Here is a 27,364-nt window from a genome sequence, read left to right on the forward strand (position 1 = left end):
ATGAACAACATAGATTTCTGTTCTACAGGCTATATATAAATCTTTATCTAACATTTTCAAAATTATGCCACTAGAACTTTCAAATTATTTTCCAAGGACAGCAAAATCTAACAACCAAGTCACTAAGACAACATAGCATATTTTAAATTATATTTAAAATTTGAAGTCTGTCAAATCTTTATTACTGTCTCCTACAGCCTTTTCAAAACTGTTATAATATGCTTTCAAATGTTTTCTCCACAAGGGAGACCCATGGACAGAAGTCATTAAAATACCAAAGCCTAATAAAAAGGTGTTAAAATATTTTTAAAATGTAATATAATGAGTTGTTTTGATGGATTACTCCACACAGAAAATAATTCAAATGTAATATACTTACTGCCAATTTTGCAATCAGAATCAGAAACAGGAATGAATCAAAATAATGCCACTCCAATGTAAAAACACTACCTCAAACATACTAGTGACAGTTGGGTTTTAAATCTCATGTGCATACAAATTATGTTCTAATGAAGTTGGTTTCAGGTTTTGCTTTAGATGCAAAAGGGGAAGACACTGGCAGTTGTATGTGGTCAGAGACTGTAATCATCAGTAGAAACATTAGTTATTCCTGCATTTAAAAACCTGAAATTCAAATATAAAACCATTCATTTCTCAACAGTCTACATTAGCACTCTTTTGTTAAAATCGCCCTGAATTTAAAAACTAAACAATTTCACAAAGCAGAGACCTATTTTTACAATTCTAATTTCATCAATGGGTTATGCTTTGCAGTATAAGAGCAAAGCAACACAAGAAATACTCTTTACGATTTTGTGTCTGGCTTATTTAACAAGAAAATTCAAATTAAAAAAACTTGTTTTAGATTGCATCTTATTAAAAATGAGTTAGTTCATTTTTTCCACACAAATGGAAATATATACATTAGTAAACTGCCTCTGACTTGGAGATTTCACACATATAAAATGGAAATATAAATACTGGTAATCTGCCTCTGACTTGGCAATTAGACACACAGACACACACACACACGTGTATATATCTCTTCCAAATTAATGAGTAAATCCCCCTGGATTATATTCCCAGTCAACTGACAACCATTTCTTACGTATCCTTTATATTCCATATATTATAAAACGCATTAGGGAATATGAGAGTGCACATGATATAATAATGTCTGTCTAGGAGCTGATGACCAAATGGAAGAAATCCACAAATAAACAAATAACTACATTTTAAAGAAAGAGTATAGTAGAGGCAACTTATGAGGAAGGACAAAGGAAGGTGTCCTAGAAAACATAATTAGTGAGCTGAGTTCTGAACTTTTATTTGGAGTTTTCTAAGTAAAGGAAAGAGGAATATATTCCAGGCCAAGGGAACAATGTGTGCAAAGTGATGGAACCATGAAACAGCAGGGTGGACGGAGGAACTGATGACAGGCTTGATGGTGCTACTGCAACATAGGGTACATGATGGACAGTGACAAAAGTGGAAGGGGTAAGGGAGCTGGCATCTTCCGTAGCTTTCTATGTCATGCCAAGGAGTAGAGCTACTTTTTGATTATTGATATGGAACAACAACACATTTTTAGAAGGGGTGTGTCATGAAAAGATTTGATGAAGCACTAGTTAGTTATTGGCTATTATTAAATAATATTACTTCCAGGGTAGCTTATGGTCATCATTCTTGTAGTCAACAAACCATAACAATCAAAACTGTTGAATTAAAAAAAAATCGTGTATGGTTCTAGAGTTACCTCATAGCAGGCATCAGAATCTAGACATGTGTATACATTCTGCTGCATAGTTAACATGTCTTGCAGCAACGTTCTCCAATGAGACTCACTGACAGGAGGCTGCCTGGAACAACACATAAAAAAGAGAAGGAAGAGGAAAAGAAAACAATTAATAAAACTCTTTCTTCAAATGGTCAAAAGTTGAAAAAAAAAACACTCTACATACCACATCAGCTCTCAAATGATCAAAAGGAATATATCTCCTTTAAATTGACAGGAAAACACTTGGATTAAACATAGAGGGGAAAGCTGGGCAGCTATGCTTCAATGCTAGAGACGGTGACAGAGCAGCCTGTCATAGCCTGCGCAGACACACGCTGGAATGGAATTGAATGGTAATTACGGTAAAGGTAAAGAAGCTGTGTTTCTAAGGTAAAATGAACCATTGCAAGATAAAGCAGCTATGATACAGCAGAAAAAGCACTTGATGACAGAGGTTGGCTTCAAATTCCATCTTCATCACTCAGCAATCCCTGTCAAGAGGTCTTCTGGACCTCAACTGAACATTCCATCCACAGGACAACCGCAGGCCGCATCTGCCATCAGCCTGGGGGACAAGAACCGCGGCTCACCAGCAGGGCAGCATCAGTTGCTTCTTAGTGAGAGTACAGGCAGCAGTCCACAAAGCAACTCACAGAGCACTCCAGGAGTTCTCTTCTCAGGTGACTGCCCCAGTACAAGGAGCCAGACCCTCAGAGAGTAGTTGTTGGCGTTGCTGTGTCCGGCTTAGGAAGAAGCTACATGTCATGAAAGAGCCAACATCTCTTGCAACGCACTCAGGAAAGCCCAAAGCATAAAGCCTCTGTCAGGTATTTCTACTTCATTTACAGGTCCTCCAGGCCAGAGGCAATTTACCAATCAGGGATCTGTTTTAGCTAAGTAGTGAGGCCTCTATAATCTAGTTGATTAAAAACCACTTTACATTGATTTCCAGAGTTACAGAGCTAGGGAATTAACGGTCAGATTCTCCTACAGCAGGGGAAAGGGTTCTGTTCCCAAATTCAAACAAAGTCACAAATTAGTTGTATGATTGTGAGCAAGTCATTTAATATTCCTGACTTTCACTTTCCTCACTGGAAGCCCACATCAGTGACAAGCAATAAATGAGATTAATTTTGACAAAACACAGGCATTGAAGCAAGGTGCTCCTAAATATAAGAATAAGCTAAATTATCCATGAATTTGAATAAATTTTCTAATCTCTCTGAACTTTAGATTCCCTTTTTGAACAGCATAAACATTAACTTATACCAAAATATATGAAAAGACCCCCCCTATTTTTCTGGTATGTAATAAACATTCAACAAATGTGAATGAATGAATCTGAAGTTACAAATACATCTCGGTTTTTTATTTTTTAAGTCACGTATATGATTCTAATATTGATTCAAGTAGGAGAGACAATATGCTGTAATTCTCTCTGCCTCTCTCCAAAGTTCATCTTAGTTAAATATACATGAGTTTGAAATCATCATTTATGTTTACTTTCTAGTCTTGACATTCTACATAATCATGAATATCATTATTCAGGAAGAGCAGGTTTTTGTTTTAAGTTGGTCAAATACCAACTAGATGATGTTTCTTTTTCATGCACCTTTTTATTTTTGATCTTTCACAATGCCTTTAAAAATCGTCACTATGCATTAAAAACAGGGCAGATAGATTGTATGTGTTTAACAGTTATTGCTATAGAAAAAGTATATATTTGGGATAATTACAGCCAAAAATATAGTCTTTAAAATTTTTTCTCCTATAATTTTTAATAAGCACATGCTTCATTTGCCAATGCATTTTATATTTATTATACGAAAGGAGGAATTACTCTTATTCCATATGCAATTAGGCATATGAGAACACTTTTTTTCTTCCAGCAGACAAATACACAAAACAAAATGATATATTTCAAGTATTTCAGGACAATCCATGAAATGTTTCCATTTGTCTGACCTGGGTATGTGAACTCTTCAGGCTTCAAAAAACCTGGAGCGCTCTTTCAGATTTCTTACAGGCAGAGAAGTAGCAGAATGATGGATGAAGTGAGTGTCCATCTTGCACACACTTGATAAAATCAGACCTAGGCATTGTCTAGCTAAATTCAATTTCTTACAGCCCAGCTGTTCTTCTGGAAGCCATCCACACTGGGGCAGATGGTACTAATATTTTCTCACACATGGCTAGCCGTAAGTAAAGGTTCTAATAAAAATAAACTCATTATGCATTATTTGCAATGGCCTTTTAAAGAATATATTCAGTAAATAAGAATCAAGAGTAGAACTTGAAGAAAGTAACCAAGAGTTTTACAAATTAACAGACAGATCCCTGAACACAAATGCATTAGTTGCAGCTTTGGAATAGATGTGGATTTCCCAGGGATAAACAGTGTACCTCAAGTTAGTAAAACTTGCATTTGTGACAGATTTGCTGACATCTGCCACCCTTTAGAATATGTATAAGAATATTCTGTGGGTATTGAAGGCCAAGCCATGGAAGTATGCATAAAATAATTAAGATTCATTTCAAGTCAACTATTATGAAAACAGGCATCATATTCTCTTATATATTCACAGTAAATAGATTACCATGGGTAGAAATTAACTTCAGGGACTCTGTAAGTATTTAGGGAACTAATTCAGGGGTAGGGGAGGTGGGTTGGTAGGTAATGTAGCAGCAATTACAATGCTTTCCTGCTGAAAAGTAGATGCTAGAGTAAAATCAGCATGATCTTGGAAATATTGGCCATCCATTTGTAGCTATAAAGAAATCTTAAGGCATTTAAATAGTCAAAGTTATCTAAATTACCAGAGAGGGCCACTGACATGTAAGTTCCTAACTGAGGTGTTGTATGGTGGCTATAACACTTGCACTGGAGAAATTACGATCTACAAGGGAACTTAAGGCACATATGTTAATGACTGTAGTATAGTTGCAGTGTAACACCATATAGCTGCAACAGACAGTAAGAGAGGTAGATACAAAATGCTAGGGAATTTCTAAGAAGGAGAATTCAATTAAGCTTGGAGGAGTCAAACAAGGTCTCCTGGAAGATGTGTTGGAGCCAGCTCTTAAAAGATAGAAAGGAATATACAATAGTGTGTTTTTACTGCTGGGTTTTATTTTTACTTTGATAGTCGGGTTAAACTGAATCTCTAAATCCTAAAGTTTAGGTAAACAAAATATGTTTAAAAAGTTCTTGAAAAGTTGCCTTTGCTTAATTCTACTCCTTCAGGATTAGTGCTTGAGGTGGCTTTTTTCCCCAGTCTTCTTTACATTTTTACGTAATCTCCCTACAGATCTGGAATTTAACCTTCCCATACACACATGGGGATCATTCTCAAATCCGTAACTCCAGTTCGGACTTCTCTGCTGATCTTCATGTCCATCTTCACAGCAGCATCTCCACCTACTGTCCAGCAAGCACCTCCAAGTCATACTTACCCTTTATTCTATGCATAAACTAAATGACTAATAGGTCAAAAAGTTATCAGTTTCTTTATGGACCATTTGGATATCATCTAATGAAATGTCTTTCAACTCTGTTGCCAATTTTTCTTTTCTTTTTTTAAATATACATTTGACGTACTACGTTGTCAATTTTTCTACAGAGTAATCTGTTAGTTCTCTCATGGCCTTCATAGCCTTTATAAATATTCTCTTCATATTAATTAAGTATATCCCCCTCTGGACCAGGGAGGTACTATATCTTTTTCTTTGTAAGCCAGACATCAAGCATAATACAGACACAAATTATGTCAAAATCCATAATAAAATATTCATTAAATAATGTAAATAAACAATTCCATAAATAAGTGCACAATTATAAAGTATGAATATTAATTGTTCAGTTTTCCTGTCTCTGTTGTAACTGGCTCTAAATGAACTTCCAAAGAACTTAGCAAAATTTCTAATTTCATTAGATGTGCTACTTTAAATGACAACATAGAAAGAGACAAAATGAAACAAAGTTTTTCCAGATTTTTAAAATCTGTCATTATCTTTTCACTCACTTATTCTCACTTATTCCTTTGAAATGAGTAGCTAAAAACTATCAGTGCTTTAAGCAACACATACTAAAAATTAAGTAAGTCATTCACTCACAATTTTTTTTCTTTTAGGACAGTGTCTCACTCTGTTGCCTAGGCTGGAGTGCAGTGGCAAGATCTCGGCTCAATGCAACCTCCACCTCCTGGGCTCAAGCAATTCTCTAGCCTCAGGCTCCCAAGTAGCTGGGACTACAGACATAAGCAACCACGCGCAGCGAATATTTGTTTGTTTTTTATAAAAACAGGGTTTTGCCATGTTGCCTGGGCTGGTCTTGAACTCCTAAACTCAAAGTGATCTGCCCTCTGCCTCCCGAAGTGCTGGGATTACAGGTATGAGCCACTGTGCTTGGCCCATTCACCAAATTTTTATTAAGCAATACATTAAATATTTTCTGAGCATCAACTATGTACCTGTCATAATGTTTGTATCAAAGATTCTATACTTGTGCAACTCTCAAATGAATATATACATTAGCTGGAATTTTTATTAGGAATGCAGGAAAAAAACAGAGGAGTGAGAAGAATTGACATCTTTCCACTACTGACTCTTCCAATCTATAAACATGATGTATTCCTCCATTTCTTTAGATCTTTAAGAGATCTCAACAATGTTTCATAATTTTCATATAGATACTTTTGCATATCTCATGTTAGATTTATTCTTAGGTATTTAATGTTTTGATACTATCATAAAGTTTTCCACTTCATTAGTCCTGCACATCTCATGTTAGATTTACTTAGGTATTTAATGTTTTGATACCCTTATAACATTTTCCACTTCAACAGTCATGTAAGAAATGCATATTTTAAAAAGACAATGAAATGCTGCTATATACCCATCTAAATGGCTAAAATGAGAGAAAAAAAATCAGTATCCAGTACTTGTGATGTAGTGGAGTGACAGTAACTCTTACATATTGCTGAGAGAAATATACACAGTACCATTTTGAAAAACTGTTTGGCAGACTCTCCTAAAGTTGAACTCAGGTATATCCTATGACTCACCAGTTCCACTCCTAGGTAGATATTCAAGTGAAGGACAGAAATATGTACACCAGAAGACAGATAAGTACAAATTTATTCATAGCAGTAGCATTGATTATAGCAGAAAATGAGAAACAATTCAAATGTCCATCAACAGAGAATGTATAAATAATGTGTTATATTCACAAAATGGAATACTTTGCAACACTGAGAATGAACAAACTAAGGTTATACCAACAATACAAAGGAATCTCACAAACATAATGTCGAGAGAAAGAAGCTACATGCAAATGTATATACTATATAATTCCATTTATATAAAGTAAAAAAAAATAAGGCAAAGTTATAGTGTTTTAGTGTTTTGAAGGGGGTAACTTATAGCACAAACAATCCATATACATACATTCAGTTCTCACTGCTGTGAGCTTTTCATACACATGGATAGCATCCTACTTTAGCAACCAGACTTCTGTCTGAGGACTTCCACTGCCAAAAGGCATGCTTAGTTATGCTGGAAGTGTAAGGGAGTTAACACTCATCAGACCAGTCCTCAAACAATGATAGCCACGAGAGGGTAGCTGAGTAATCCTCCAACTCCCAGATGACCCCGGCAATACTGAGCCCTAGTCCACAGTGGAAAACCTCCTTATGTAATATAACCAGTATTGGCTCCCTTTTCTTCCCTGTATCAGTTCCCCATTCTCCTACTGATGCTAGGCTAGAATTACCTTCCAAACAACTTACACTCTAATCTTAGCCTCAGGGAAGCCCACATTGACAGAAGAATAATGCACTATTTCTTCACTTAATTGCTGTCTACATGGGTTTGGTATGATCATTTTATAAAAATGTAAGAAGCTGTAAACATCTTTTTTTATAAAAAAGAGTTGATGGTATACTGTGGAGTTAGACTCAGAATCCAAGTCATCTGACTCCCGAGTCAAGATAATTTCCTAATATGACTTCCTTACAGGAATTTGGAAGACATGAAAGACATAGATCAAGGGGGACTTCCAAAGGGATGTTCACATTCAGAAAAGATTAAGCAAAAGGAAATGAATTAAATCTCCAGCCTAAAACAAGTAAAAGTACGCAAAAATAGTGGACATTCGGCAATAAAAGACAGTGATCCCTGAGAGATAAAACCAAGTCTTTTTTGTTGTTGCTGTTTGAGACAAGGTCTCACTCTGTCACCCAGACTGGAGTGCAGTGGCACGGTCATGGCTCACTGCTGAGATGACTCATAAGACTACCCCAGTTTACTGCCTTGAGACAGATTCCAGACCACAGCACAAGAAAGGAAAAATCTAAGCAGACTTGTGGACTCCCTGCATTGAGAAGACAGAACTGAAATTCCAGAGAAACCAAAGCACACAGAGCACATGCAGGACGAAGTGCCAGGGAGGACACAGCAGAACTGGAAGAAATTCCCAAGATGTGCGAAGGGTCCCCGCAAATATTCAGCCAAGTAGAAGTCATAAATGCCTGCGGTAAAACTGCCCGAGGCTAGGCAAAGAGAACATAATGTCAAACTCACACCCGCTGGAAAACCTCAGGACACACGGGCATTAAGCAGAGTCTTAGCTCAGTTATAGGGAATAATTAGCCCTAGAAGGAGCTCTTCCTCCACCTTAACTGCAAGAAGCAAAAGGATTAAACTGCTGGCAAGTAAATTAACCATGTCCCAGAAAAAAGTACAAGAAGATTTACAGTAAGTGAAATAAATGAGACATAGAAAGAAAACTATTGCATGTTTTCACTTATATGTGAAATTTAAAAAATCAAGTATAAAGAAAGACACCAAAACAGTGGTTACCATGAAGGGTTGGATGGGACAAATAAGGAGATGCAGATTAAAGGATACAAAGTAGCAGACAGGTAGATGAACAAGCCTAGAGGTCTAGTATACATGAGAACTATAGGTAATAAAATTGTCCTGTACATGGGATCATGCTAAAAGAGTAGATTTTAGCTGCTCCTGCCACAAAAACAAATAAAATAAAATAGACAACTATGTGAGATGATGAATGTTAATTTGTTTCACCATAGTAACCTTTTTACTATTTATATGTATCCCATCACATCATGCCGTATATTTTAAATATATAAAATAAAACAACTTTTTAAAAAGTTATAAAAATACAAAAATATAGCAAACAAGAAGGAAAAATTCATAATGTCTAGTATTCAATAAAATTATTTTGTGACCAGGAGCGGTGGCTCATGCCTGTAATCCCAGCACTTTGGGAGGCCGAGGCAGGCAAATCACGAGATCAGGAGTTTGAGACCAGCCTGACCAACATGGTGAAACCCCGTCTCTACTAAAAATACAAAAATTAGCTGGGCATGGAGGGCGCCTGTAATCCCAGCTACTCGGGAGGCTGAAGCAGGAGAATCCCTTGAAGCCAGGAGGTGGAGGTTGCAGTGAGCCAAGATCACACCACCGCACCCTAGGCTGGGCGACAGAGAGAGACTCCGTCTCAAAAAAAAAAAAAAAAAAAAAAAAAAAAAAAAAAAAATTATTTTACATTGGAAAACATGAAAAATATGACAGATAATGAGGAAAAAATTATTGAAAACCTACCCAGATATTAGATGGGTATCACAGATGTTAGAAAGATGTTTTTAAAAAGAAATGTCAGAAAAAGCTGGTGTTAGAAAAACAGACAAGAATGTTTCAAAATGTATTATAACTGTTTAACATATGTTCAAAAAGTTAATGAGGCATGAAAGTTTAATAAAAACCAAAATTGAACTCTTAGAGATTTAAAAAAAAACTCTTAATGAAAAATACAATGAATGTACAAATTGAGACATTAGAGAAAAAAATATGTAGTGGACTTTAAAGAACAGTGATAGAAATTCACCAAAATGAAACCCAAATACCTAAGAATATTAAAACAAACAAGTAACACAGTATTGATGAGCTGTGGGGCAACCTGAAAGGTCCTAATAAATGTATAATTGGAGTCCTGAAAGGAGAGGAGCAGAAGATAAAGGAGAAGAAATATGCAAAAATTTTCCAAGTTGGATGGAAACTATAAACCCAAAGATCCAAGATCCAAGATGTTTTATGAAGAAAACTATACCATGAAATTAAATTTGAAACTGATGTCAAAAAGAGAAATTCACAACAGCAATTTAAAAAATATGAGAAACACATCAGAAACAGATTAAGTCTGACAGCAGATTTCTCATTGGAAAAAAAATGCATGCTAGGAGACAGTGGAGCAATTTCTGTACCGTAGCATACTTAAAAAAAAAACTGTCAAATTTGAAGTGTATACCAAGTGACTATATCCTTCAGAGAAAAATGTGAAATAAAGACTTTTTTAAACAAACAAAGATGAACAAATGAATCACTGGCATCCTAGCACTACAAAAAAAAAAAAAAAAAAAATTAAAAGAAGCCTTCTAGACAAACAGAAAATAAAACCAGACGGAAACACAGGTCTACATAAAGAATTAAAACTGCCAGAAATGGTAACTACATGGATAAATACACGACACATTTTTCACATTATTTACATCACTTTAAAAAATAGTTTACTGCTTGCAAATAATAATTACAATGCAAAGTGAGGTTTTTAACATACATAAAAGTAAATTATATGATGACCAAAAAAAAAAAAGCTTGGAGAAGAGAAATTATCTTGCTCCAAACTCATATTGTAGAGGTAAGAAACAATATCACAGGAAGATCTACCTTCCTGTGATAGTGCAATCTTTTATATAGGAAATCCCATGAAGTCTGCAAAGAAAAACTATTAGAGCTAATAAGTAAGCCCAGAAAAGTTAGAGGACATAAGATCAATATATCAAAGAATCAACTATATTTCTACACACTAGGAAGGAACAATCTGAAAATGAAATTAAGAAAGCAATTCCCTCTACAATAGGACCAAAAATGAATAAAATACTTAAGAATAATTTAACAAAATAAACGCAAGAATAGTACACTAAAAACTAAAATATCATTTAAAGAAATTAAACAAGAACTAAGTAAAGGGAAAGACATCCTATGTTCATGGATTGGAAGACTTAATATTGATTTAGGATAGCAACGTTCTCCAAACTGACCTACAGATTTGATGCAATCCTTATCAAAATTCCAAATGAAGAAATTGGTAAGCTTATTCCAAAATGCATATTAAACTGCAAAGGCCCTATAATAAACAAAACAACTTTGGTGAAAAAAAACAAAGCTGGGAGACTGTTATCTAATATCAATATTTAATACAAATCTGCAATAATTAACACAGTATGGTATTGGAAGAAAGAAATAAATGGATCAATGGAACAAAATAATCAAAAATTAAGCCCCCATTTACACAGACAACAGATTTCAAAAAAATTGCAAAGGTAGTTCAGTAGAGAAAGGATGGCTTTTTAAACAAATGGTGAGGAATAATTAGACATAAAAAGTTTTTTGATCCATACTTTGAACAATAAGCAAAAATGAACTCTCAGAATGGTTCATGGATCTAAATGTAACATGTAAAACCAAAAATTTTGCTAACAAAGGTAGGAAAAAAACATTGTGACAAAGCATTAAAAAAGTACAAATTGATTAAAAGGCAATTTTTAAAAAAGTATACTCTTCAAAACACAAAGATAACGAAAAGACAGGGTACAAATGGGAGAAAATCTTCACAAAGCATACATCTAATAAACGGACTTATATCTAGAATATATAAGAAAAGTCCCAAAATTCAATAAAAAGAAAAATAACTCAGTTTTAAAGACAGGCAGAGAAAACAGGCAGATAGCAAATAAGCACTGACCACACCAAGTGTTGATGAGGATAAAGAAGAGCAATGTAGGATGTAGCAACTGTAACTCTCTTACAAGCCTGGGAGGAAAGCAAAATGGCACAAATCCTTTAAAAAACAGTTTGTCAGTTTTTGAAAGTTAACTATTCACCTACCAAATGATCCTGCCATTTCATCCTTAGGTATTTGTCCAAGAGAAGTGTAAGCATATGTCCACATAAACACTTGCATATGAAAAGTCATAGCAACTTTATTTGTAAAAGCCAAAACTCAAAATAACCCAAATGTCCATGGACAGAGAAGTAGTAAACAGAGTGTGAAAATTCCATACAATGAAATATCATTCAGCAAATAAAAAGAAACAAACTACTGATCCATGACACGACATGGATGAATCACAAAATAATTATATTGAGTGAAAGTCAAACAAACACACAGACAAATTACACTGTGTGATTTATTTATATAAAATTCTAGGAAATGCAAAGTAATATACAGAAGTAAAGAAAATAGATTAGTGGTAGCCCTGATGAGGAGAAGGGAGCATGATAACTAAAAGCAAGAGAGAAAGGATTCTAAAGGAGTAATCAAAAAACTTTCAGGGGTATTGGATATGTTTATTATCTTAATCATAATGATGGTTTCCCATGGGTATATACATATATCAAAACTTATCAAATTATACTTACACTTTATGTGCAGTTTATTATTAGTTATAACACAATGAGGTTGTCAGAAAAAGAGAAATACTTTTAAAAATATTTAAAATTAATTGACCCAAGTATCAATTAATTTTATTACTCACTTCCGGCCGGTGTGCCTAGTCAATCTAACCATCAGCTTGCGTGCCTCTTCCGAGCTAGACTGAGTGTTTTTAACAAATGAAATTGGTTTCTCGAGTCCATGTTTTTCCAAAAGCTCTGACACACTATAAGTGAAAAAAAGATTATTTAATGTCTTGCTACCAAAGAAAAAGAGTCTAAGAATCTTAGGCATATAGGTTGCACTTCAGTGTTTATTACCAAAAAAAATTATCTCATAGTGTAATCCAATTTTACATATAACATTGATTCTCAACAAAAAAGAAAAAAAATCTAATAATTATATAACAAATCTTACCTTTCTCATTGACTTTTATTAGAATGTAGTTGGGCTAAGTAGCATACTAAAAGAAAGCATGACCTATCTTTATCTCAAAAATCTTTCTTATCACAGCACCTGTCAGTAAAATAAGCCAAATCTATACTTTCAGTACAGTTTTAATGCTTATTAATCCTATTGAGTATTCTGTTATAGGCAAGACTACTAGAAAAGCAATAAACTAAGAATGCTAAAGTTAGAAGACTCTGGAAATCATCAGGCTCATTCTCTATCAAGAATCCATGTTATAAATATACAAGATATGTCAAAAATTCTCTCTGTCTCATGAATCTTCTTGAGATATCCCATTCCATAATCATCAACATCATATAAACACTTGATCTGACTCACAAAATCTCACATTTATGAACTGACTACTACAGGACTGAATAGAGTGACTGGATAGAATCCAGTAACTCTTCAGAAAATAGGTTTCATCGGTAAAGTCACCTGGCATTATGTATACTAAAACATTTATCAAGTATCTGGGGCTATGAGGTGGAACAGGAATATAAAGCTCTTATCTTGAAAGCACAGTAAATTAAGCTAAATAGTGAAACCTAAACATCATCCAGAAACCTATAGGGTGTTAACTGTTTCCTTGAGGTACTGATGGCATAATAAAACTACCAGGACCTCCCATGGTTACAATCACAGACATGTGATGAAATAAATGACGTTTATTTCACTGTATCTCTTTGAGCTATCTCTTCTCAATTTTACTAGAGAAATAAAGGTAACTATGCAGATTTGTAGAGAATGAATTTACATTGACTCAACCCACCAAGCCTGAGTCAAACTAAACTGAATGTGTTAGGAAGGTAGCGGGGAGGACAGGCACAAGCCAGCCTACAATGGGAAAAGCTGATTTAGTAAACATTTTTCAAGAAATACAACTGTATAACTTTCAGAACACAAAATAACAGGAATCAAGCTAGTTAATAATAAACACAGGTCTCCAGGAAACTGAACAGTTAATTCTCTATTAAACTCACATGTTATGGTACACAAAACCATTCTGTTCCCTCAAAGGCAACTTGAAATATTTTTACACTAAAGTCCATTAATTTGAATAAGATTTCTAATCAGTGGACTCCAAATTATCATACATACTACTATTAGTAATGTTATTAGCTATAATTTCTACAATTATACATTGGAAGACCAGAGTTTATTATTCTTAAATTTTTACTTTTAATATAATACTTAAAAGTTAAATGTACATATTTATATAAACATAAAAATAAATATTAGTAAACAATATCAGACTTTCTACATGGGAAATTAAGATGATTTCAATCTCCAAAAGAGATAGTTTAACATTTTATTACAACAGTAAAGAATATTCCTCCAGTGTTGCATGAGGGTTCTAATGCAGTTTGACATAATACAAATAGTCAATTCAATGTATTATGCCCTAAAAAGGGAAGTTAGTGTAATAAACATTGTTTGCTGATAAAGATGCAATAATTGCTGCATGAACTAACATTCCTTATGTGCCTACGATGTAGGAGGCACTTAAATGTTTAATCTAATATTGATTCCACAATTTCATGAGTTAAGATATTATAGACAAGAAAATCCTAGGCCCAAAGATCACACAACTAGTAAGTGGTAAGGTCTAAATTTGAATGTAGGTTTTCAAAGATCATGTTATTATTCTATCACTCGATGACAATGGGGTATAGTGTATTTGCTGTTGAGAAAATTCACTCCCAAGACAAACAAAAATGAGGTCAAAATAGAAACAATGACTCACAGGCAGACTTAACGTGACATTTCTTGGACAAATTCCCTCAATAAGCATGGAGCCAAAAAAACTGTCATTTTTCTTACCTGAGAATTTGTTCCAGTTGGTCTACCATGTCATGAAGCTTTGTGGTTGCCTCTGTCTTATCACTAATAAATTAAAAGAAGAAGAAAAAAAAAAGCCCTTAAGCTTAGTATTAAATTTTTAAATAAAATACAGAACTTAATGAAGTGAAAAAAAGGAAAGATGTTTCTTTTACGTGTACTGTATAACACTATTGCCTAAATTCATTCAGCATTACTCATGATTCAAGAGAATAAGAAATGCTAGAGTAGAACAATATTCTCTGTTACAGATTAGTCAGATATGAGGAACTATTTTCTAGGGTACTTTTGGTTCAGTTGTACTTAAAGGTAAAAAAAAAAATTATAAATCAACTGTTTAAGATGAGGTAAAGGGTAAAATCACTATTTACTACTGTTCTTTTAAACCAATGAAACAGATTAAGAAGCAGCATAGTCGTGTTGGCTTTCTCCTAGGCCTATCTACACAACGTAGGATCTCCTCTCCAGGAAGTTTCCATTAGGATTCTATATACTCAGGAAAGTTCTTCCACATAATCCTCCCCTGTGCATTAAGGGAAGGGAATCCCATCCACTTCAATGTTAAGGAATCAGCGAGAAGTACATCCATCACATAGATAATCCCTGGTAGGGAGTGAAGATGAAAAGGCAATGCTTTCTGAGGAAGCCAGTAAGCAGAAACTAGGAGAAACACTATCATGAAAAAGATCACAAACTAATAAAAATGTGGTTGGTAGGGAAGATTAAGTATGGCACAACATATGTGCAAGTGAATAGAGGAATATGGTGAAAAAGATTATAACTGCTATAAAAGCCCTCTTTCACCCTAGACAACTGTGTGTCCCAAACACTCAACTGAGAAACACTGCCCCTGCCACTCTCAGGTGCCTTCTGTGCAATGCTCCACCTGAATTCCCACAAGATCTTATGGTTTTATTTATTTTTTATTATTTATTTATTAAGTACAATTTCCATTGTATTTTTCTCCAGAGAATAGTCTGTCTTCATTTAAGGACTCAGCTCCTTACATAGGCTTTGGTGGGGATTGTGGGGCAGCACCCACAGGTCAAAATCGGCGTGGGGGTGTTCGGTGCTTCGCGACATCAATTCCTGACTATTTTGCTGTGAATTGCACAGCCCACACAGTAACGTAGCTTCACACGCAGCTTGGGAAGCACATAGGCATTGAAGACGCTCGCTTCAGAAATGTCCCTGACTGCTGCGGCCTACACTATGTTTCAAATGACGAATTTCTTGATGCCCTTGTACTTGGGCATGCATCAGGCACAGTTCATGCAGTGAACAGGCTGCATGTGGCTGCGGCCCTTTTTGGCACGACCATTGTTCCTTCTTTTCTTTGTCACCTTGGAGGAACACACCAGAGAAAGCAATGGTTTTATTAACAAGAAGTCCAAACAAAAAATCTTTGGACTTGGAAAATTAAAAATGTCCAGCTTTGGACAAAAAAACCCTCATTATTTTTAAAACTATCTGCCTGGTTTAAATGTATCTGACAATCAATGCAACTTACAAATATTATACTATCTGTTTACACTAAGTTTTAGGCTTTGGACAAGAATGATGAGTGGGATATATTCCACTGAAAGTCCTTCAGAAGATTATTCATCAGAGTTAACTTCCCTTAACATACTCAGTCAGCTGTGTGTGTGTGTGTGTGTGTTTGTTTTGTTTGAGACAGGGTTTTGCTCTGTCACCTAGGCTGGAATGCAGTGGCAGGATCATGGCTCACTGCAACCTCTGCGTCCTGGGCTCAAGCGATCCTCCTGGCTCAGCCTTCCGAGTAGCTAGGACTAAAGGTGTACGCTACCACACTCAGCTAATTTTTACATTTTTTTGTAGAGATGGGGTTTTCCTATGTTCCCCAGACTGGTCTCAACTGATTCTCCCGCCTTGGCCTTCCAAAGTGCTAGGATTACAGGCATGAGTAACTGCACCTGGCCTTATTCAGCAATATTTTGGAAATTATCATTTTACAGCTCTATTATAATCATTTATCACAGATATTTGAGGTACAATGTTCTTCCTTTGTGAACTGACATTCACGAACATAATGAGTAAAGGATTTTTTAGCCAGATTAAATAATCTGCCTAGGTAAGATGCAAAAAAATTTAATTAGATTAAGTGATTGCTCATTTCTCAAATAGCAAATGGATGTATTTATAGCTTACCATTTGATAAATAACAACTATTTTAACCACTAAAAATAAACAAATAATCACCAAGAGAATATAAATTGAAAAACTTGGCATGAAGAACAAAGAGAACCACAGAAAATATTTTGAGCCCTATATTTTAATACAAGGCTAATTTGTAATTACAAGTTACTTAGAAAATTAAAAACATGAAATGCAATCATTAAGAAATTAATGGAGTAACAAGAAAATATCAAGCCATTCTTTGTGTTTACATTAAAAAAAAGTTAGATCAGAAACCAATAATCTGAAGCCAAGAAACGCTTTTGGCCATGTATACACAAGAGGCATTTCTTAGCCTACACGCTCTTCAAAAACAAACATGTCAATCCCCTAACTATAACATCTACGTAGAAAATATTTTTAATATCATAATCCTACTGATACCATGATAATCTCCTCAAAGCAGGCAAATTACTATTTAATAATTAATAGATAAGCTCTAACTGATATTTATGCTATTTGAGTTTAGTGGAAAACAAAGCCTAATATATTTACTTTTAAGAGTTACGCACATGAGTTGGAAGTCAGTGATTGTGCCTGGTTGACTTAGGAACAAGAAATGAGATATGAAGCTGACAGAGGAATCATAGGGTTCCCACCGAGCCCAGTAAGGAAGAAACCCCCTGCCACGCCAGCTCTAGGAGGAAGGAGGGGCTTCTGCATCTCTGGTCACACTCCAGGGAGGAGCAATTTGACTACAGACACACTGACCGCCTTTGGGTTGAGATTTTTAAACAATGGGAACAACATTTGGCTACAAAAATCTATTAATACTATCCAGTTTACCTGCCTTTGGCTGCCTATGGAAGGCCTACAGTTCTCAGAGACACACTTGTACACTCTGCTGCTCTCTACTAGGGATGTGAGGTAGCCTGTATTCACACCAGTACAGGTCTGAATAATACACAGATGCTGAGTCCACTCTGATTTACCTTTCCCTATATGAAGAAGGAAGGAAGAAAAGAGAGGGGTACAAATAAACTTATCAAGGAAAAAATATAAGAACATTCTTCAAAGGTCTGAAGGTTATGAATTTCCAGAATGGATGAGACCATTCAGTGAACACCACAATGAATTTACATATGAAACAGAAACACATCCTCATGCTATTTCCGAACACCAAAAATGAAGATATTGAAATCTTCTTTAAAAAAAATCCATATTTAAATAGGTATTATTCAGGATGCCACTGAACTTCTCAACAATACTAGAAAGAAAAGACAAGAGTAATACCTTCAAAATTCACAAGATAAGGATTCTAAGTCTATGATTCCATGTACAATTAAACCTTCTACCAAGTAAAAGTGTGCAATCATGGTATTTTCCTAATATGTGACAGCCTTTTAAAAAATACCTCTCAGGCAATCTTTGACAGGAAGCTATTTGACAGTATACTCCATCAAAATGAGGAAAAAGTGAAGAAAGAAGAAAGGAAAACCAAGAAACGCAATATGCAACACGAGACAGAGGCAAACGAAGTCCCAGGATAATAGATGGACAGCAGACACAGAGAACAATTCATTCATACCAATTCCAAGAAGGATGTTTCAAAAGGAAGAGAGCGAGAGAAGAAGAGACAGATAGAAAAAAAAAACAGAAAGGAACAGAGAGATTATTAAATAGTTTTCACGACTGAAAGTAGTTTAACAGGGTGATGGAAAAAAAGAAAACAACAGAAAAGGAAATTATCCAATCCAGGAAAAAACAGATAGTTGTATTAAAAGGAAAATAAATCACACCTAGTTCTGCAGTATAAACAATATTTACATAATCATAATGATGAAAACACTGGAAAATGGTAGGAGAAGTGGATATGGGAGAAGGGAAAGGACTTCCATAAAAGGAAGTCAAAATGATGTAAAATTGCAAAATCAAAAAAATAACAACACGAGCATAACATTTTAAAGGAGGTAGGTAAAGACAAGGAAAAATCTACCAGCGAAAGTATTTGCTTTCTGAAGACAGGAATCCAAGGATGGGAAAAGTGGGCAGCAAACAGCTGTTTATCAGTGGATATTACTAATACCATTCTTCTTATTCCGACTTTAACTATGTTCATACATTATTTATATTTAAAAATTAGAGGAAGATCATGTCCCTTTAGGCTCCTTTATTTTAGAAAAGAGCCTCCCCACGGCCCCACATTTTGTCTTCCTAAATGACACTAACTGTTTAAAGTACAAAGACCAGTTAATGCACAGAACAGCCCACATTCAGTATTTGTCTTACTCCTCATGGTATTATTTAACTTGTCTCTCTACTTCCCCTATTAGCTGCAAACCAGAAGTTCAGCCTAAAAGACTAATCTGATTAGACTCACGGTAAACAACTTTAGCAAAAATATTCCTTAAGGGCTGCTGTAAGACCAGGTGCTTCATACTGCATCACATCAGGAGGCATATAAGGTCAGGCAGTCTGACTATAAGTGATGCCACCTTTCACGACTTGGTTAAGATGATGGCAGTTAGAGCTCAACTTTGAAATTTAAAAAAAAAAAAAGTCACTGGGGTAATACTTTGGTATCATGCAAAAAACCTTGTCTCCTTAATGTTTCACCTGATTTCACTTCCACTAATGACTGCATGAATAACTATTTCACGGTAGATTGCAAAATTGGTGACTGCTATCATTTGCTACATAAGAAATAAAAATTTCCTTTTGTCAGATATGAGCCTCCCTCCCAAAATAAAAAGAAGAAATAAAAATGTCCTCAAAAGTAAAAGGAAAAGAGAGAAAAGAGGGAGAAGATAAAAAGAGAGCAAAGAGAAAGAGAAAACAGAGAATGAGGCTTTCTTGTCTAAATATCTGATTTTGTAAATCGGGAAATTAATGACCAAAGAAGTAAAGTGACTTGGCTAAAAGTCACAAAAGCTTAAAACAGGTCTGCTGGTATCTACCACTCTTTCATGTGCTGTTATTTATGTCCCCAGATGTGAAATTTATCATACATACTCAATTTAATAGAGGGATCAGAAGAATAATTGTTACCTGACTTCCAAAGAAAACATACAAATTTGACTTGCATACAACTAAATAATCCAAAAGCATATTATATACATTTCCATTTAAACATAAAAGCAGTTAAGAATTAGGTACATTCACTACTTAAAAGAATTCCTGTAGGCAAAGGCAAAGAACAAACAATTCATAGAATAAATATAATTAGCCCATAAATGTGAAAAAAAGCTTCATTAAAAACACAATTACTATCTACTGACTTATAAAGAGTAGTTTTTGTGGAGATGGTGGTGGTATTTTTGTTTTTTAATAGAAAATTATCATGTTTGACAAAATTCAGAATTTAATTATAATTACAGTTGAACAAAATATAGAACTTCCCATATATTGGTAAGACAAGAAATGTTTATCCTAGGCAATAGGACTGAGGACGATTTTGTTTTCTTCTTTATGTTTTTTTCACATTCCTAAAATTCTCTAAGGTAAACATTTGGGGAAGCAACGTTTTTAACTGTTAGAATAAAACAACACAATTAAGACTGGCATACTGTGGATTCTTACCCATATCCTCTTTCTGGCAGACATTCTAGTATGTCATAGCAAAGAGAGAGTTGGTCATTTCGTTCACAGGTATAGATGCACTCTAGTGCTATTGCCATCAGTTGGTCCTGATCAGGAATAATTTTTTGCTGCAGCTACAGAAAATAAAGTATGTTGTATTAAATGTCAACAGATTTATAGTCAACTTTTCCATATCTCAATACTACTGTCAATAAAATATTAAATAGCACAATTAATCAACTATAGAAACAAGTCTTGATTTTTCTTTATAGATTTCTAGGGTCTTTAATAATTCTAACTGAAATCACATTTTAATTACAGAATCAACTATAAAAGATAATTTGTAACCCCATAAGCTGTGTATCAGCTGAAAACAGATTCTTCAATTTATGACCCAGTCAATATAGAAAAAAGAAACACTGTGAATTAAAAAGGCAATTCATTAAGAACATTTCTAACCCTGGAGCCAAATTCTATGTGTTTCAGTTACAAAGTTATAAAAAAATTCCTTAACTGATATTCAAAGATGTTACAACCTATTACTTTTCAGTAGGCACTACATATTACTCATTTAACTACAGAGTGCTGACATTCTATTCAAAAGAAGTCCAATTGTAATAGAGTACTGTGCAAATCACAGAACACATTCCATAGTTCTGATGAAGAAAGATGGCTACTTAGGGTCACTTTCTATATAGAAAAAAGCATTTCCCATTGCAAACCACAGATTCCCATTCTTGGAGTATTTTCCAGGATACGAAAATAACCAATTGATTTTTGTTTTTCTCATCTATAAAGCGTGAATATTAACAATACCTTTCTAAGAGGACTATTGCAAGGATTAAATAAATTAATAAATATAGAAGGAAAAATACAGAAAAAAGTAAGAATTTGCATGCTTATATTATTAGCACCACAGCAACCAAATGAAAGTAATTTTCTTAGAGCTCTTTTCAACAACGAAATAAATCTAAGATAATTTCCATGATAATAGTCTACTAGTTTTCAATGTTTTAGTAGAAATTCATCAGTAAACACAAAAGAGATAGGAAAGTGATGGAGAGAAGCTACCAAACAAGGGCATTTTCTCAGTAGAAAAGCCACATCAATGGATGTAAAAAAGAAACTTTCAAGGTTACCAGGAAAACAAAGTTTTCCAAAGCTGCCGAATTAAAGGATTTATATACATATCTTCAAGGTACAGTTGGCCCTCCATATCTGTGGGCTTCACTTCCCTGGATTCAACCAACCATGGATCCAAAATATCTGGGGGAAAAAGTGTCTGTCTGCGCTGAACATGTACAAACCATTTTTTCTTGTCATTATTCCCTAAACAATATAGTATAAAAACTATTTACTTAACATTTACATTGTATTAAGTATTATATGTAATCTATAGAAGATTTAAAGTATACAGGAGGATGTGCAAAGGTTATTGCAAATACTACATCAGTTTGTATCAGGGACTTGAGCATCCATGGATTTTGGTAGCCTGGTGGTAGGAGGGCTTAAGAGGGGTCCTAAGGCAACCCCCCCACAGATACTGAGGGATGAATGTATTCATTTGAAAAATGTCATCTTTAACCAAGGTTGCCAAGTGACTAACTGGTAAAATAGGAACAAGCTGAGAGTAATAAAAATAAGTACTGTTGAAAATTAATAAAAACAGCTACCTTTTCCTGATTTATTTTTCCTTCTTTCCTGTGTGTGTGTATATATACAGCTTTGTTTTGTTTCTGGTTTTTTGCAGATACAAGGTCTCACTGTGTTGCTCAGGCTGGTCTCAAACCCCTGGCCTCAAGTGATCCTCCTGCCTTGACTTCCCGAAATGCTGGGATCATAGGCATGAGCCACCACACACAGTTCTCTGATTTCTTATTGTGTACCAGGTACCATTTCTAAGTGCTTTGTGTGCACTAATTCGTAAGTCTTCATAAAAATCCTATAAAATTAGTACTAGTACTATTCTCATTATACATAAATAAAAAACAAACACCCTAACAGGTCAAATAATTTGCCTGAACCCATAGAGCTAATAAGTGGTAAAGCAAGGATTCAAACCAGGCAATTGGCTCCAGAGCCTAAACTAAGCAACACAGGCTCTCACAATCCTGCATTCAGGAAGAATGAAAGAAAATGAGAGAAGATATGGCAATAAAACACTCATATATGGTAAGAAAACATCCCCGGAAGATAAAAACTCTGAAACCAATTTCAGTCAAGGAACAATTTGGGAAACCATTTGCAATAAAAGCCAAAGTCCTAATGTCTTACTTGTTCTCCCCACTTCCTGTCTTTCCCTCTGTGAGACGTTAAAGAACAACTTTTATTTATTTTTTTATTTTCTGAGACAGAGTCTCGCTGTGTTACCCCTCAAGTGCAGTGGTGCAATCTCGGCTCATTGCAACCTCCACCTCCCAGGTTCAAGCGATTCTCCTGCCTCAGCCTCCTGAGTAGCTGGAATTACAGGCACCCACAACCACGTCTAGCTAATTTTTGTATTTTTAGTAGAGATGGGCTTTTGCCATGTTGGCCAGGCTGGTCTTGAACTCCTGACCTCAAGTGATTCACCCACCTCGGGCTCCCAAAATGCTGGGATTACAGGTGTGAGCCACTGCGCCCGACCCTAAAGAACCACTTTTAAGTTCAATGTCCTTGAGTCCATATTTGATCACATATGCTCAAACCTTATGTTGAGAATCCTTTAACAGTCTTTCAATATGAAAGGTAAACAACAAACCTTTTGCCTTCCACTTAAACGCCTCTATGGCCTGCTCCCATGAACCACTTGCCCTTCTACATAAAGTTTTATTCCACTCAAATTAAATTACTTGCGCTTATCTAAACATGATATTAACCTGATTATATCTCCTTGTTTTAGTCTACTCCTACCTGGAATGTCTTCTTAAGAAGACATGTCTTGCCATGTCTAAAACCTATCCAATAATCCAGTTATATCTTCATTTGACTTTGACTTAAATTCAGCTTTCCCAGATGTCTACAGTCCTGGAGTATGCTCAATAGTTGCTAGTCCAGTGAGTAAGTCCTTACACTACTCTCATACACAGATACCCTTTTCTCTCTGTATTCCTATGGTATATTTCTTTTCTCTTCTTATGCCATTCAGCATATTTTTTAAAATATAATCTGTTGTGTCCACAAACCATACTGTTCAAATTTGTAAGACATTTTTCAATCTTTCCCTGTTAGAATCCCTATAAGATACCTAATTTCATATAGTCTAAGACACACTTTTTTTTCATCATTCCTTCCCTATGATCTCAGTTGTCACTTTTATACTGTCATTTGCCTTTTCTCAAGCTAAAAGAGGACAGCCCATCTGGGACTTTCTAAGAAGTCAATGAAATGAGTCTTCCACACCATAGGCTGCAGATTATCACCCATACTGCATAAAAAGGTAAAATACAAAAGAATAATAATTTCTAAAAAATCTTAAAATTATGCACTATATACACTAGAAAAGAACACAGATGATAAGATAGGATACCTGGAAAATCCCAAAGAATCAAGCAATCAAAGAAATCAGTGAAGTAGCAGAATACAAAATTAACATACAAATAGCTTTTATATACACAAACATTAAACAGAGGAAATGAGGGCAGATAGTACCAACAGAGAAAACTTAAAACTTAGGAATAAATTTAACAAAAAATGTGCAAAACATCTAAGAGGAAAATTTTTAAGCAATCCTATAAGAGATTTAAAAAGACATAAACTAATAGAACAACATCACCTATTATTGGATACGATGACTGAACATCAGACAAATACTGGTCTCCCTAAGTTAACATACAAATTCAATGCAATCACAACAAAATACCGATAAGCGATTTTATGAAAGTAGACAAACTGGTACTAAAGTTCAGATAGAAAAACAAATACACAATAACACGAAAAAAAAAAAAACAAAAACAAAAAACGGGGAAAAAACCCACAGAGGAATACTACCTCCTCAGACATTAAAACACACTAAACTCTCCATAATTAAAATCATGCAGTACTAGTGCGTGGACAGACAAACCAGTAGAATACAGAAACTCTAGAATTAAACACATGTACAGATGGAAATTTTGGTATATGACAAAGGTGGCATTTCAAATCACTAGGGTAAAGAGAAACGTTTTAATAAATGATGCTGGAACAATTACGTAGTCATTTGGGAAAATAAAATCAGATCCATGTCTCACAATACAAAAGAATAAACTCCAAATAAACTGGGAAGAGAAAAATAAAACCATGCAAGTACTAGAAGAAAACATGAGAGAATTCTTCCTTAACTCTGAGTATGAAATGGCTTTCTAACCATTACTCAAAATACAGAGGCAGTAAAAGATCGAACAATTTGACTACACAAAAATAAAAAAATGAAAACATTGTATGACACAATAAACAAAGTCAAAAGATAACTGACCAATTGGGAGAAGTATTCACAATATATGCCATAGACAAAGGGTTAGTTACACGAATATGTAAGAATTTCTAAAAATTAAGGTACAAAAGAACAAAAACCCTAGGCAAGAGTGGAGCAAGCACAGGAGGAATAAGTTCAGGAAAGAGAGATAATGTCTACCTAACATACGGAACATGTTAAAACTCATTCGTAATTAGAAAAGTGCAAATTGAAACAACACTGAAATACCGTTTCTCACCTATCCCATTGGCACAAATTTTAAAATATGACAACAAATTCTGTTGGCAAAATTGTGGAGAAATGGGCATGCTCCTACTTGGTTGGTGGGAATGTAAATTAGAACAATCCTACTAAAGAAAAATTTGGCAATATCCAGACAACTCTTGCCTTTTTAAACCCAGCAATCTCCTTTCAGGAATACACACTGAAAATACACCAATAATTTAAAAATACATATGGACAAGGTTATTCATTGAAGCACTGCTTGTAATTGCAAAAATATTTGGAATGACATGCATCCCAATACATGGAAAGCTAGTGAGACTAAATAAGTAAGTTCTTAAAATTTTATTAGATTTAGATTTATATCCATATGTGGCTAGTGGCTCCCATTTTGAATAGCATAGCTCTAGAGATACTTTTCAATTCCTGAGGACCGTAGATCAAATTGCAGCCAAAAGTTTAAGGGGTTAAGTATGCCCTCCGCAAACATATCTTGCTGGGACAGGAGTCCAGGACCTGCCAAGGAGAGGGGCCTAGTAAGCACCCGATACTTCCAATACTTTCTGGAGGATTACACCCTAGGAATAAGGGAGAACTAGAAATAGGAGAGTCTTTTCAAAACTTGAAACGGCTCAATCCCTGATCAGATTACAGGGACTTCACTACTCAGAGAATAAAATGACAAAGAGAGTGGAGATTACTTGCCACATGGGTAACTGGCGAAGGATAATTTCCATTTCACAGTACTGCAAATTAAAACTGCAAGGAGATGCTACTATGTACACAGCGGAATGAGTCAAATTTTTCAAAAGACCCTCAACGGCAATTACACAGGTGTTCTCTTTAGAAAAATATCTAGCCTTATACATTATGTGTAGTTTTCTGTTATGTATGCCGTATTTGTTTTCTATTGATGCCATAACAAATTATCACAAACTTGATTATTTAACACAAATTTATCCTCTTACAGTTCTGTAGGTCAGAAACCAAAATGGGCCTGACTGAGCTAAAATTCAGCTGTCAGCAACTGAATGTGTTCCTTCAGATGCTCTAGAAGAGAACCTACTTCCTTGCCTTTTCCAGCTTCTAGAGGGTGCCACACTACTTGTCTCATGGCCCCTTTCTCTATCTTCAAAGACAGCATCACTCTGACAATTCTATAGCATCCTAACCACAGCTGGAAAGATCTGCTACCTTTAAGGACTCATGTGGTTAGACTGGGCCCACCTGGATAATTCAGGATAGCTTTGCCATCTAACAGTCCTTGGTTTAATCAAACCTGCAAAGCCCCTTTGGCCAGGTAAGGTAACATCTTCATAGGTTCAGGAATTAGGACATGGACATTTTGGGAGGCCATTATTCTACCTACCACACGTGCTATACGTCAGAATAAAAATATAATAAAGTAATATGCATACTTGACTATTCAAAGTCTGGTTAAGATTATCCTCATCCAACACCTGAACAATTCAGATCCTCTGATCATTTTAACTCTGACACTAAAACTCCCTTCTTACTATTGTTCGTCCTGCTTTTAATACTTTCCATACTTTTTCATTATTATTAATTTATACACTGAATGCTTATTTATATTTTTCTCATATTTACTGTTTCCTAAGTATGATTCTTTTTTCCCCACTCTTTATCATTCCCTCTTATATCTCACTACTTTCTTTTTGGATATAATTTCCTTCTTCATGAAGTACATCCTTGAATAATTCTTTCAGGATGGGTCTGTAAATGATAAACTCTGTTTTCAGTTATCTGTAAAAAGTCTTTTTTGCACTCACATTTGAATGATAGTGTCTCTATGTAAAATATCCTGGGTTAGAAATGCAGTATACTATGTAGCTTAAAGGTTTTGAAGTCACACTACTTAGGCTTAAATCCCTAATACATAAGTAAATAAGAAACATATAATGTGAGCAAGCTAACTAACTACTCTGCTTTTCTGAATCTATAAAATGCGAACAATGATAGCTATATAGTAATAAAAAACTTTAAATGAGTTAATACATGGGAAATGTTTAAAACATAACTACCAACGAAAAAGCATTAAGTAGCCAGGCATGGTGGTTCATGCCTATAATCCAAGTGCTTTGGGAGGCTGAGCCGGGAGGACTGCTTGAGGCCAGGAGTTCCAGAGACCAGCCTGGGCAACGTAGCAAGACACCATCCCTACAAAAAGTTTTTTTAAAAGCATCAAGTAAATGCTGGCTATCATTAACTATTAGGTTGACTTAAATATCAAGGTTAATTTTACTCGACATTTAACACGTATATTATTTCATTGTCTTCTGGTATCCATTGTTCTTAAGAAGTCTGCTTTCAGATTTACGGTTTTCCCTTGACTGTAACTTTTGTTTACACTAGGCCACTTTTTTTTTTTTTTTTTTTTTTTTTTTTTTTT

At 34.9% G+C, this 27,364-nt stretch overlaps 1 protein-coding gene across 2 annotated transcripts in view; it reads right to left on the bottom strand.

The window, feature by feature from the left end:
- The window catches only part of NBAS (neuroblastoma amplified sequence), a 375,829-nt gene that overhangs the window by 202,506 nt on the left and 145,959 nt on the right, over positions 1-27,364 (bottom strand). For both annotated transcript variants that reach the window (XR_003115238.1, XM_025353552.1), the window contains exons 26-29: positions 20,301-20,434; positions 14,568-14,630; positions 12,397-12,519; positions 1,757-1,859 (exon numbers count right to left, since the gene is read on the bottom strand). Coding sequence is in view for 1 of the 2 variants with exons in the window: in XM_025353552.1 (XP_025209337.1) it covers positions 1,757-1,859; positions 12,397-12,519; positions 14,568-14,630; positions 20,301-20,434 (423 nt within the window). In the remaining variant the exon portion in view is untranslated. The remainder of the gene's footprint in view (positions 1-1,756; positions 1,860-12,396; positions 12,520-14,567; positions 14,631-20,300; positions 20,435-27,364) is intronic.

Source organism: Theropithecus gelada, chromosome 13, assembly GCF_003255815.1.
Source record: "Theropithecus gelada isolate Dixy chromosome 13, Tgel_1.0, whole genome shotgun sequence".
NCBI classification, from domain to species: Eukaryota; Metazoa; Chordata; class Mammalia; order Primates; family Cercopithecidae; genus Theropithecus; species Theropithecus gelada.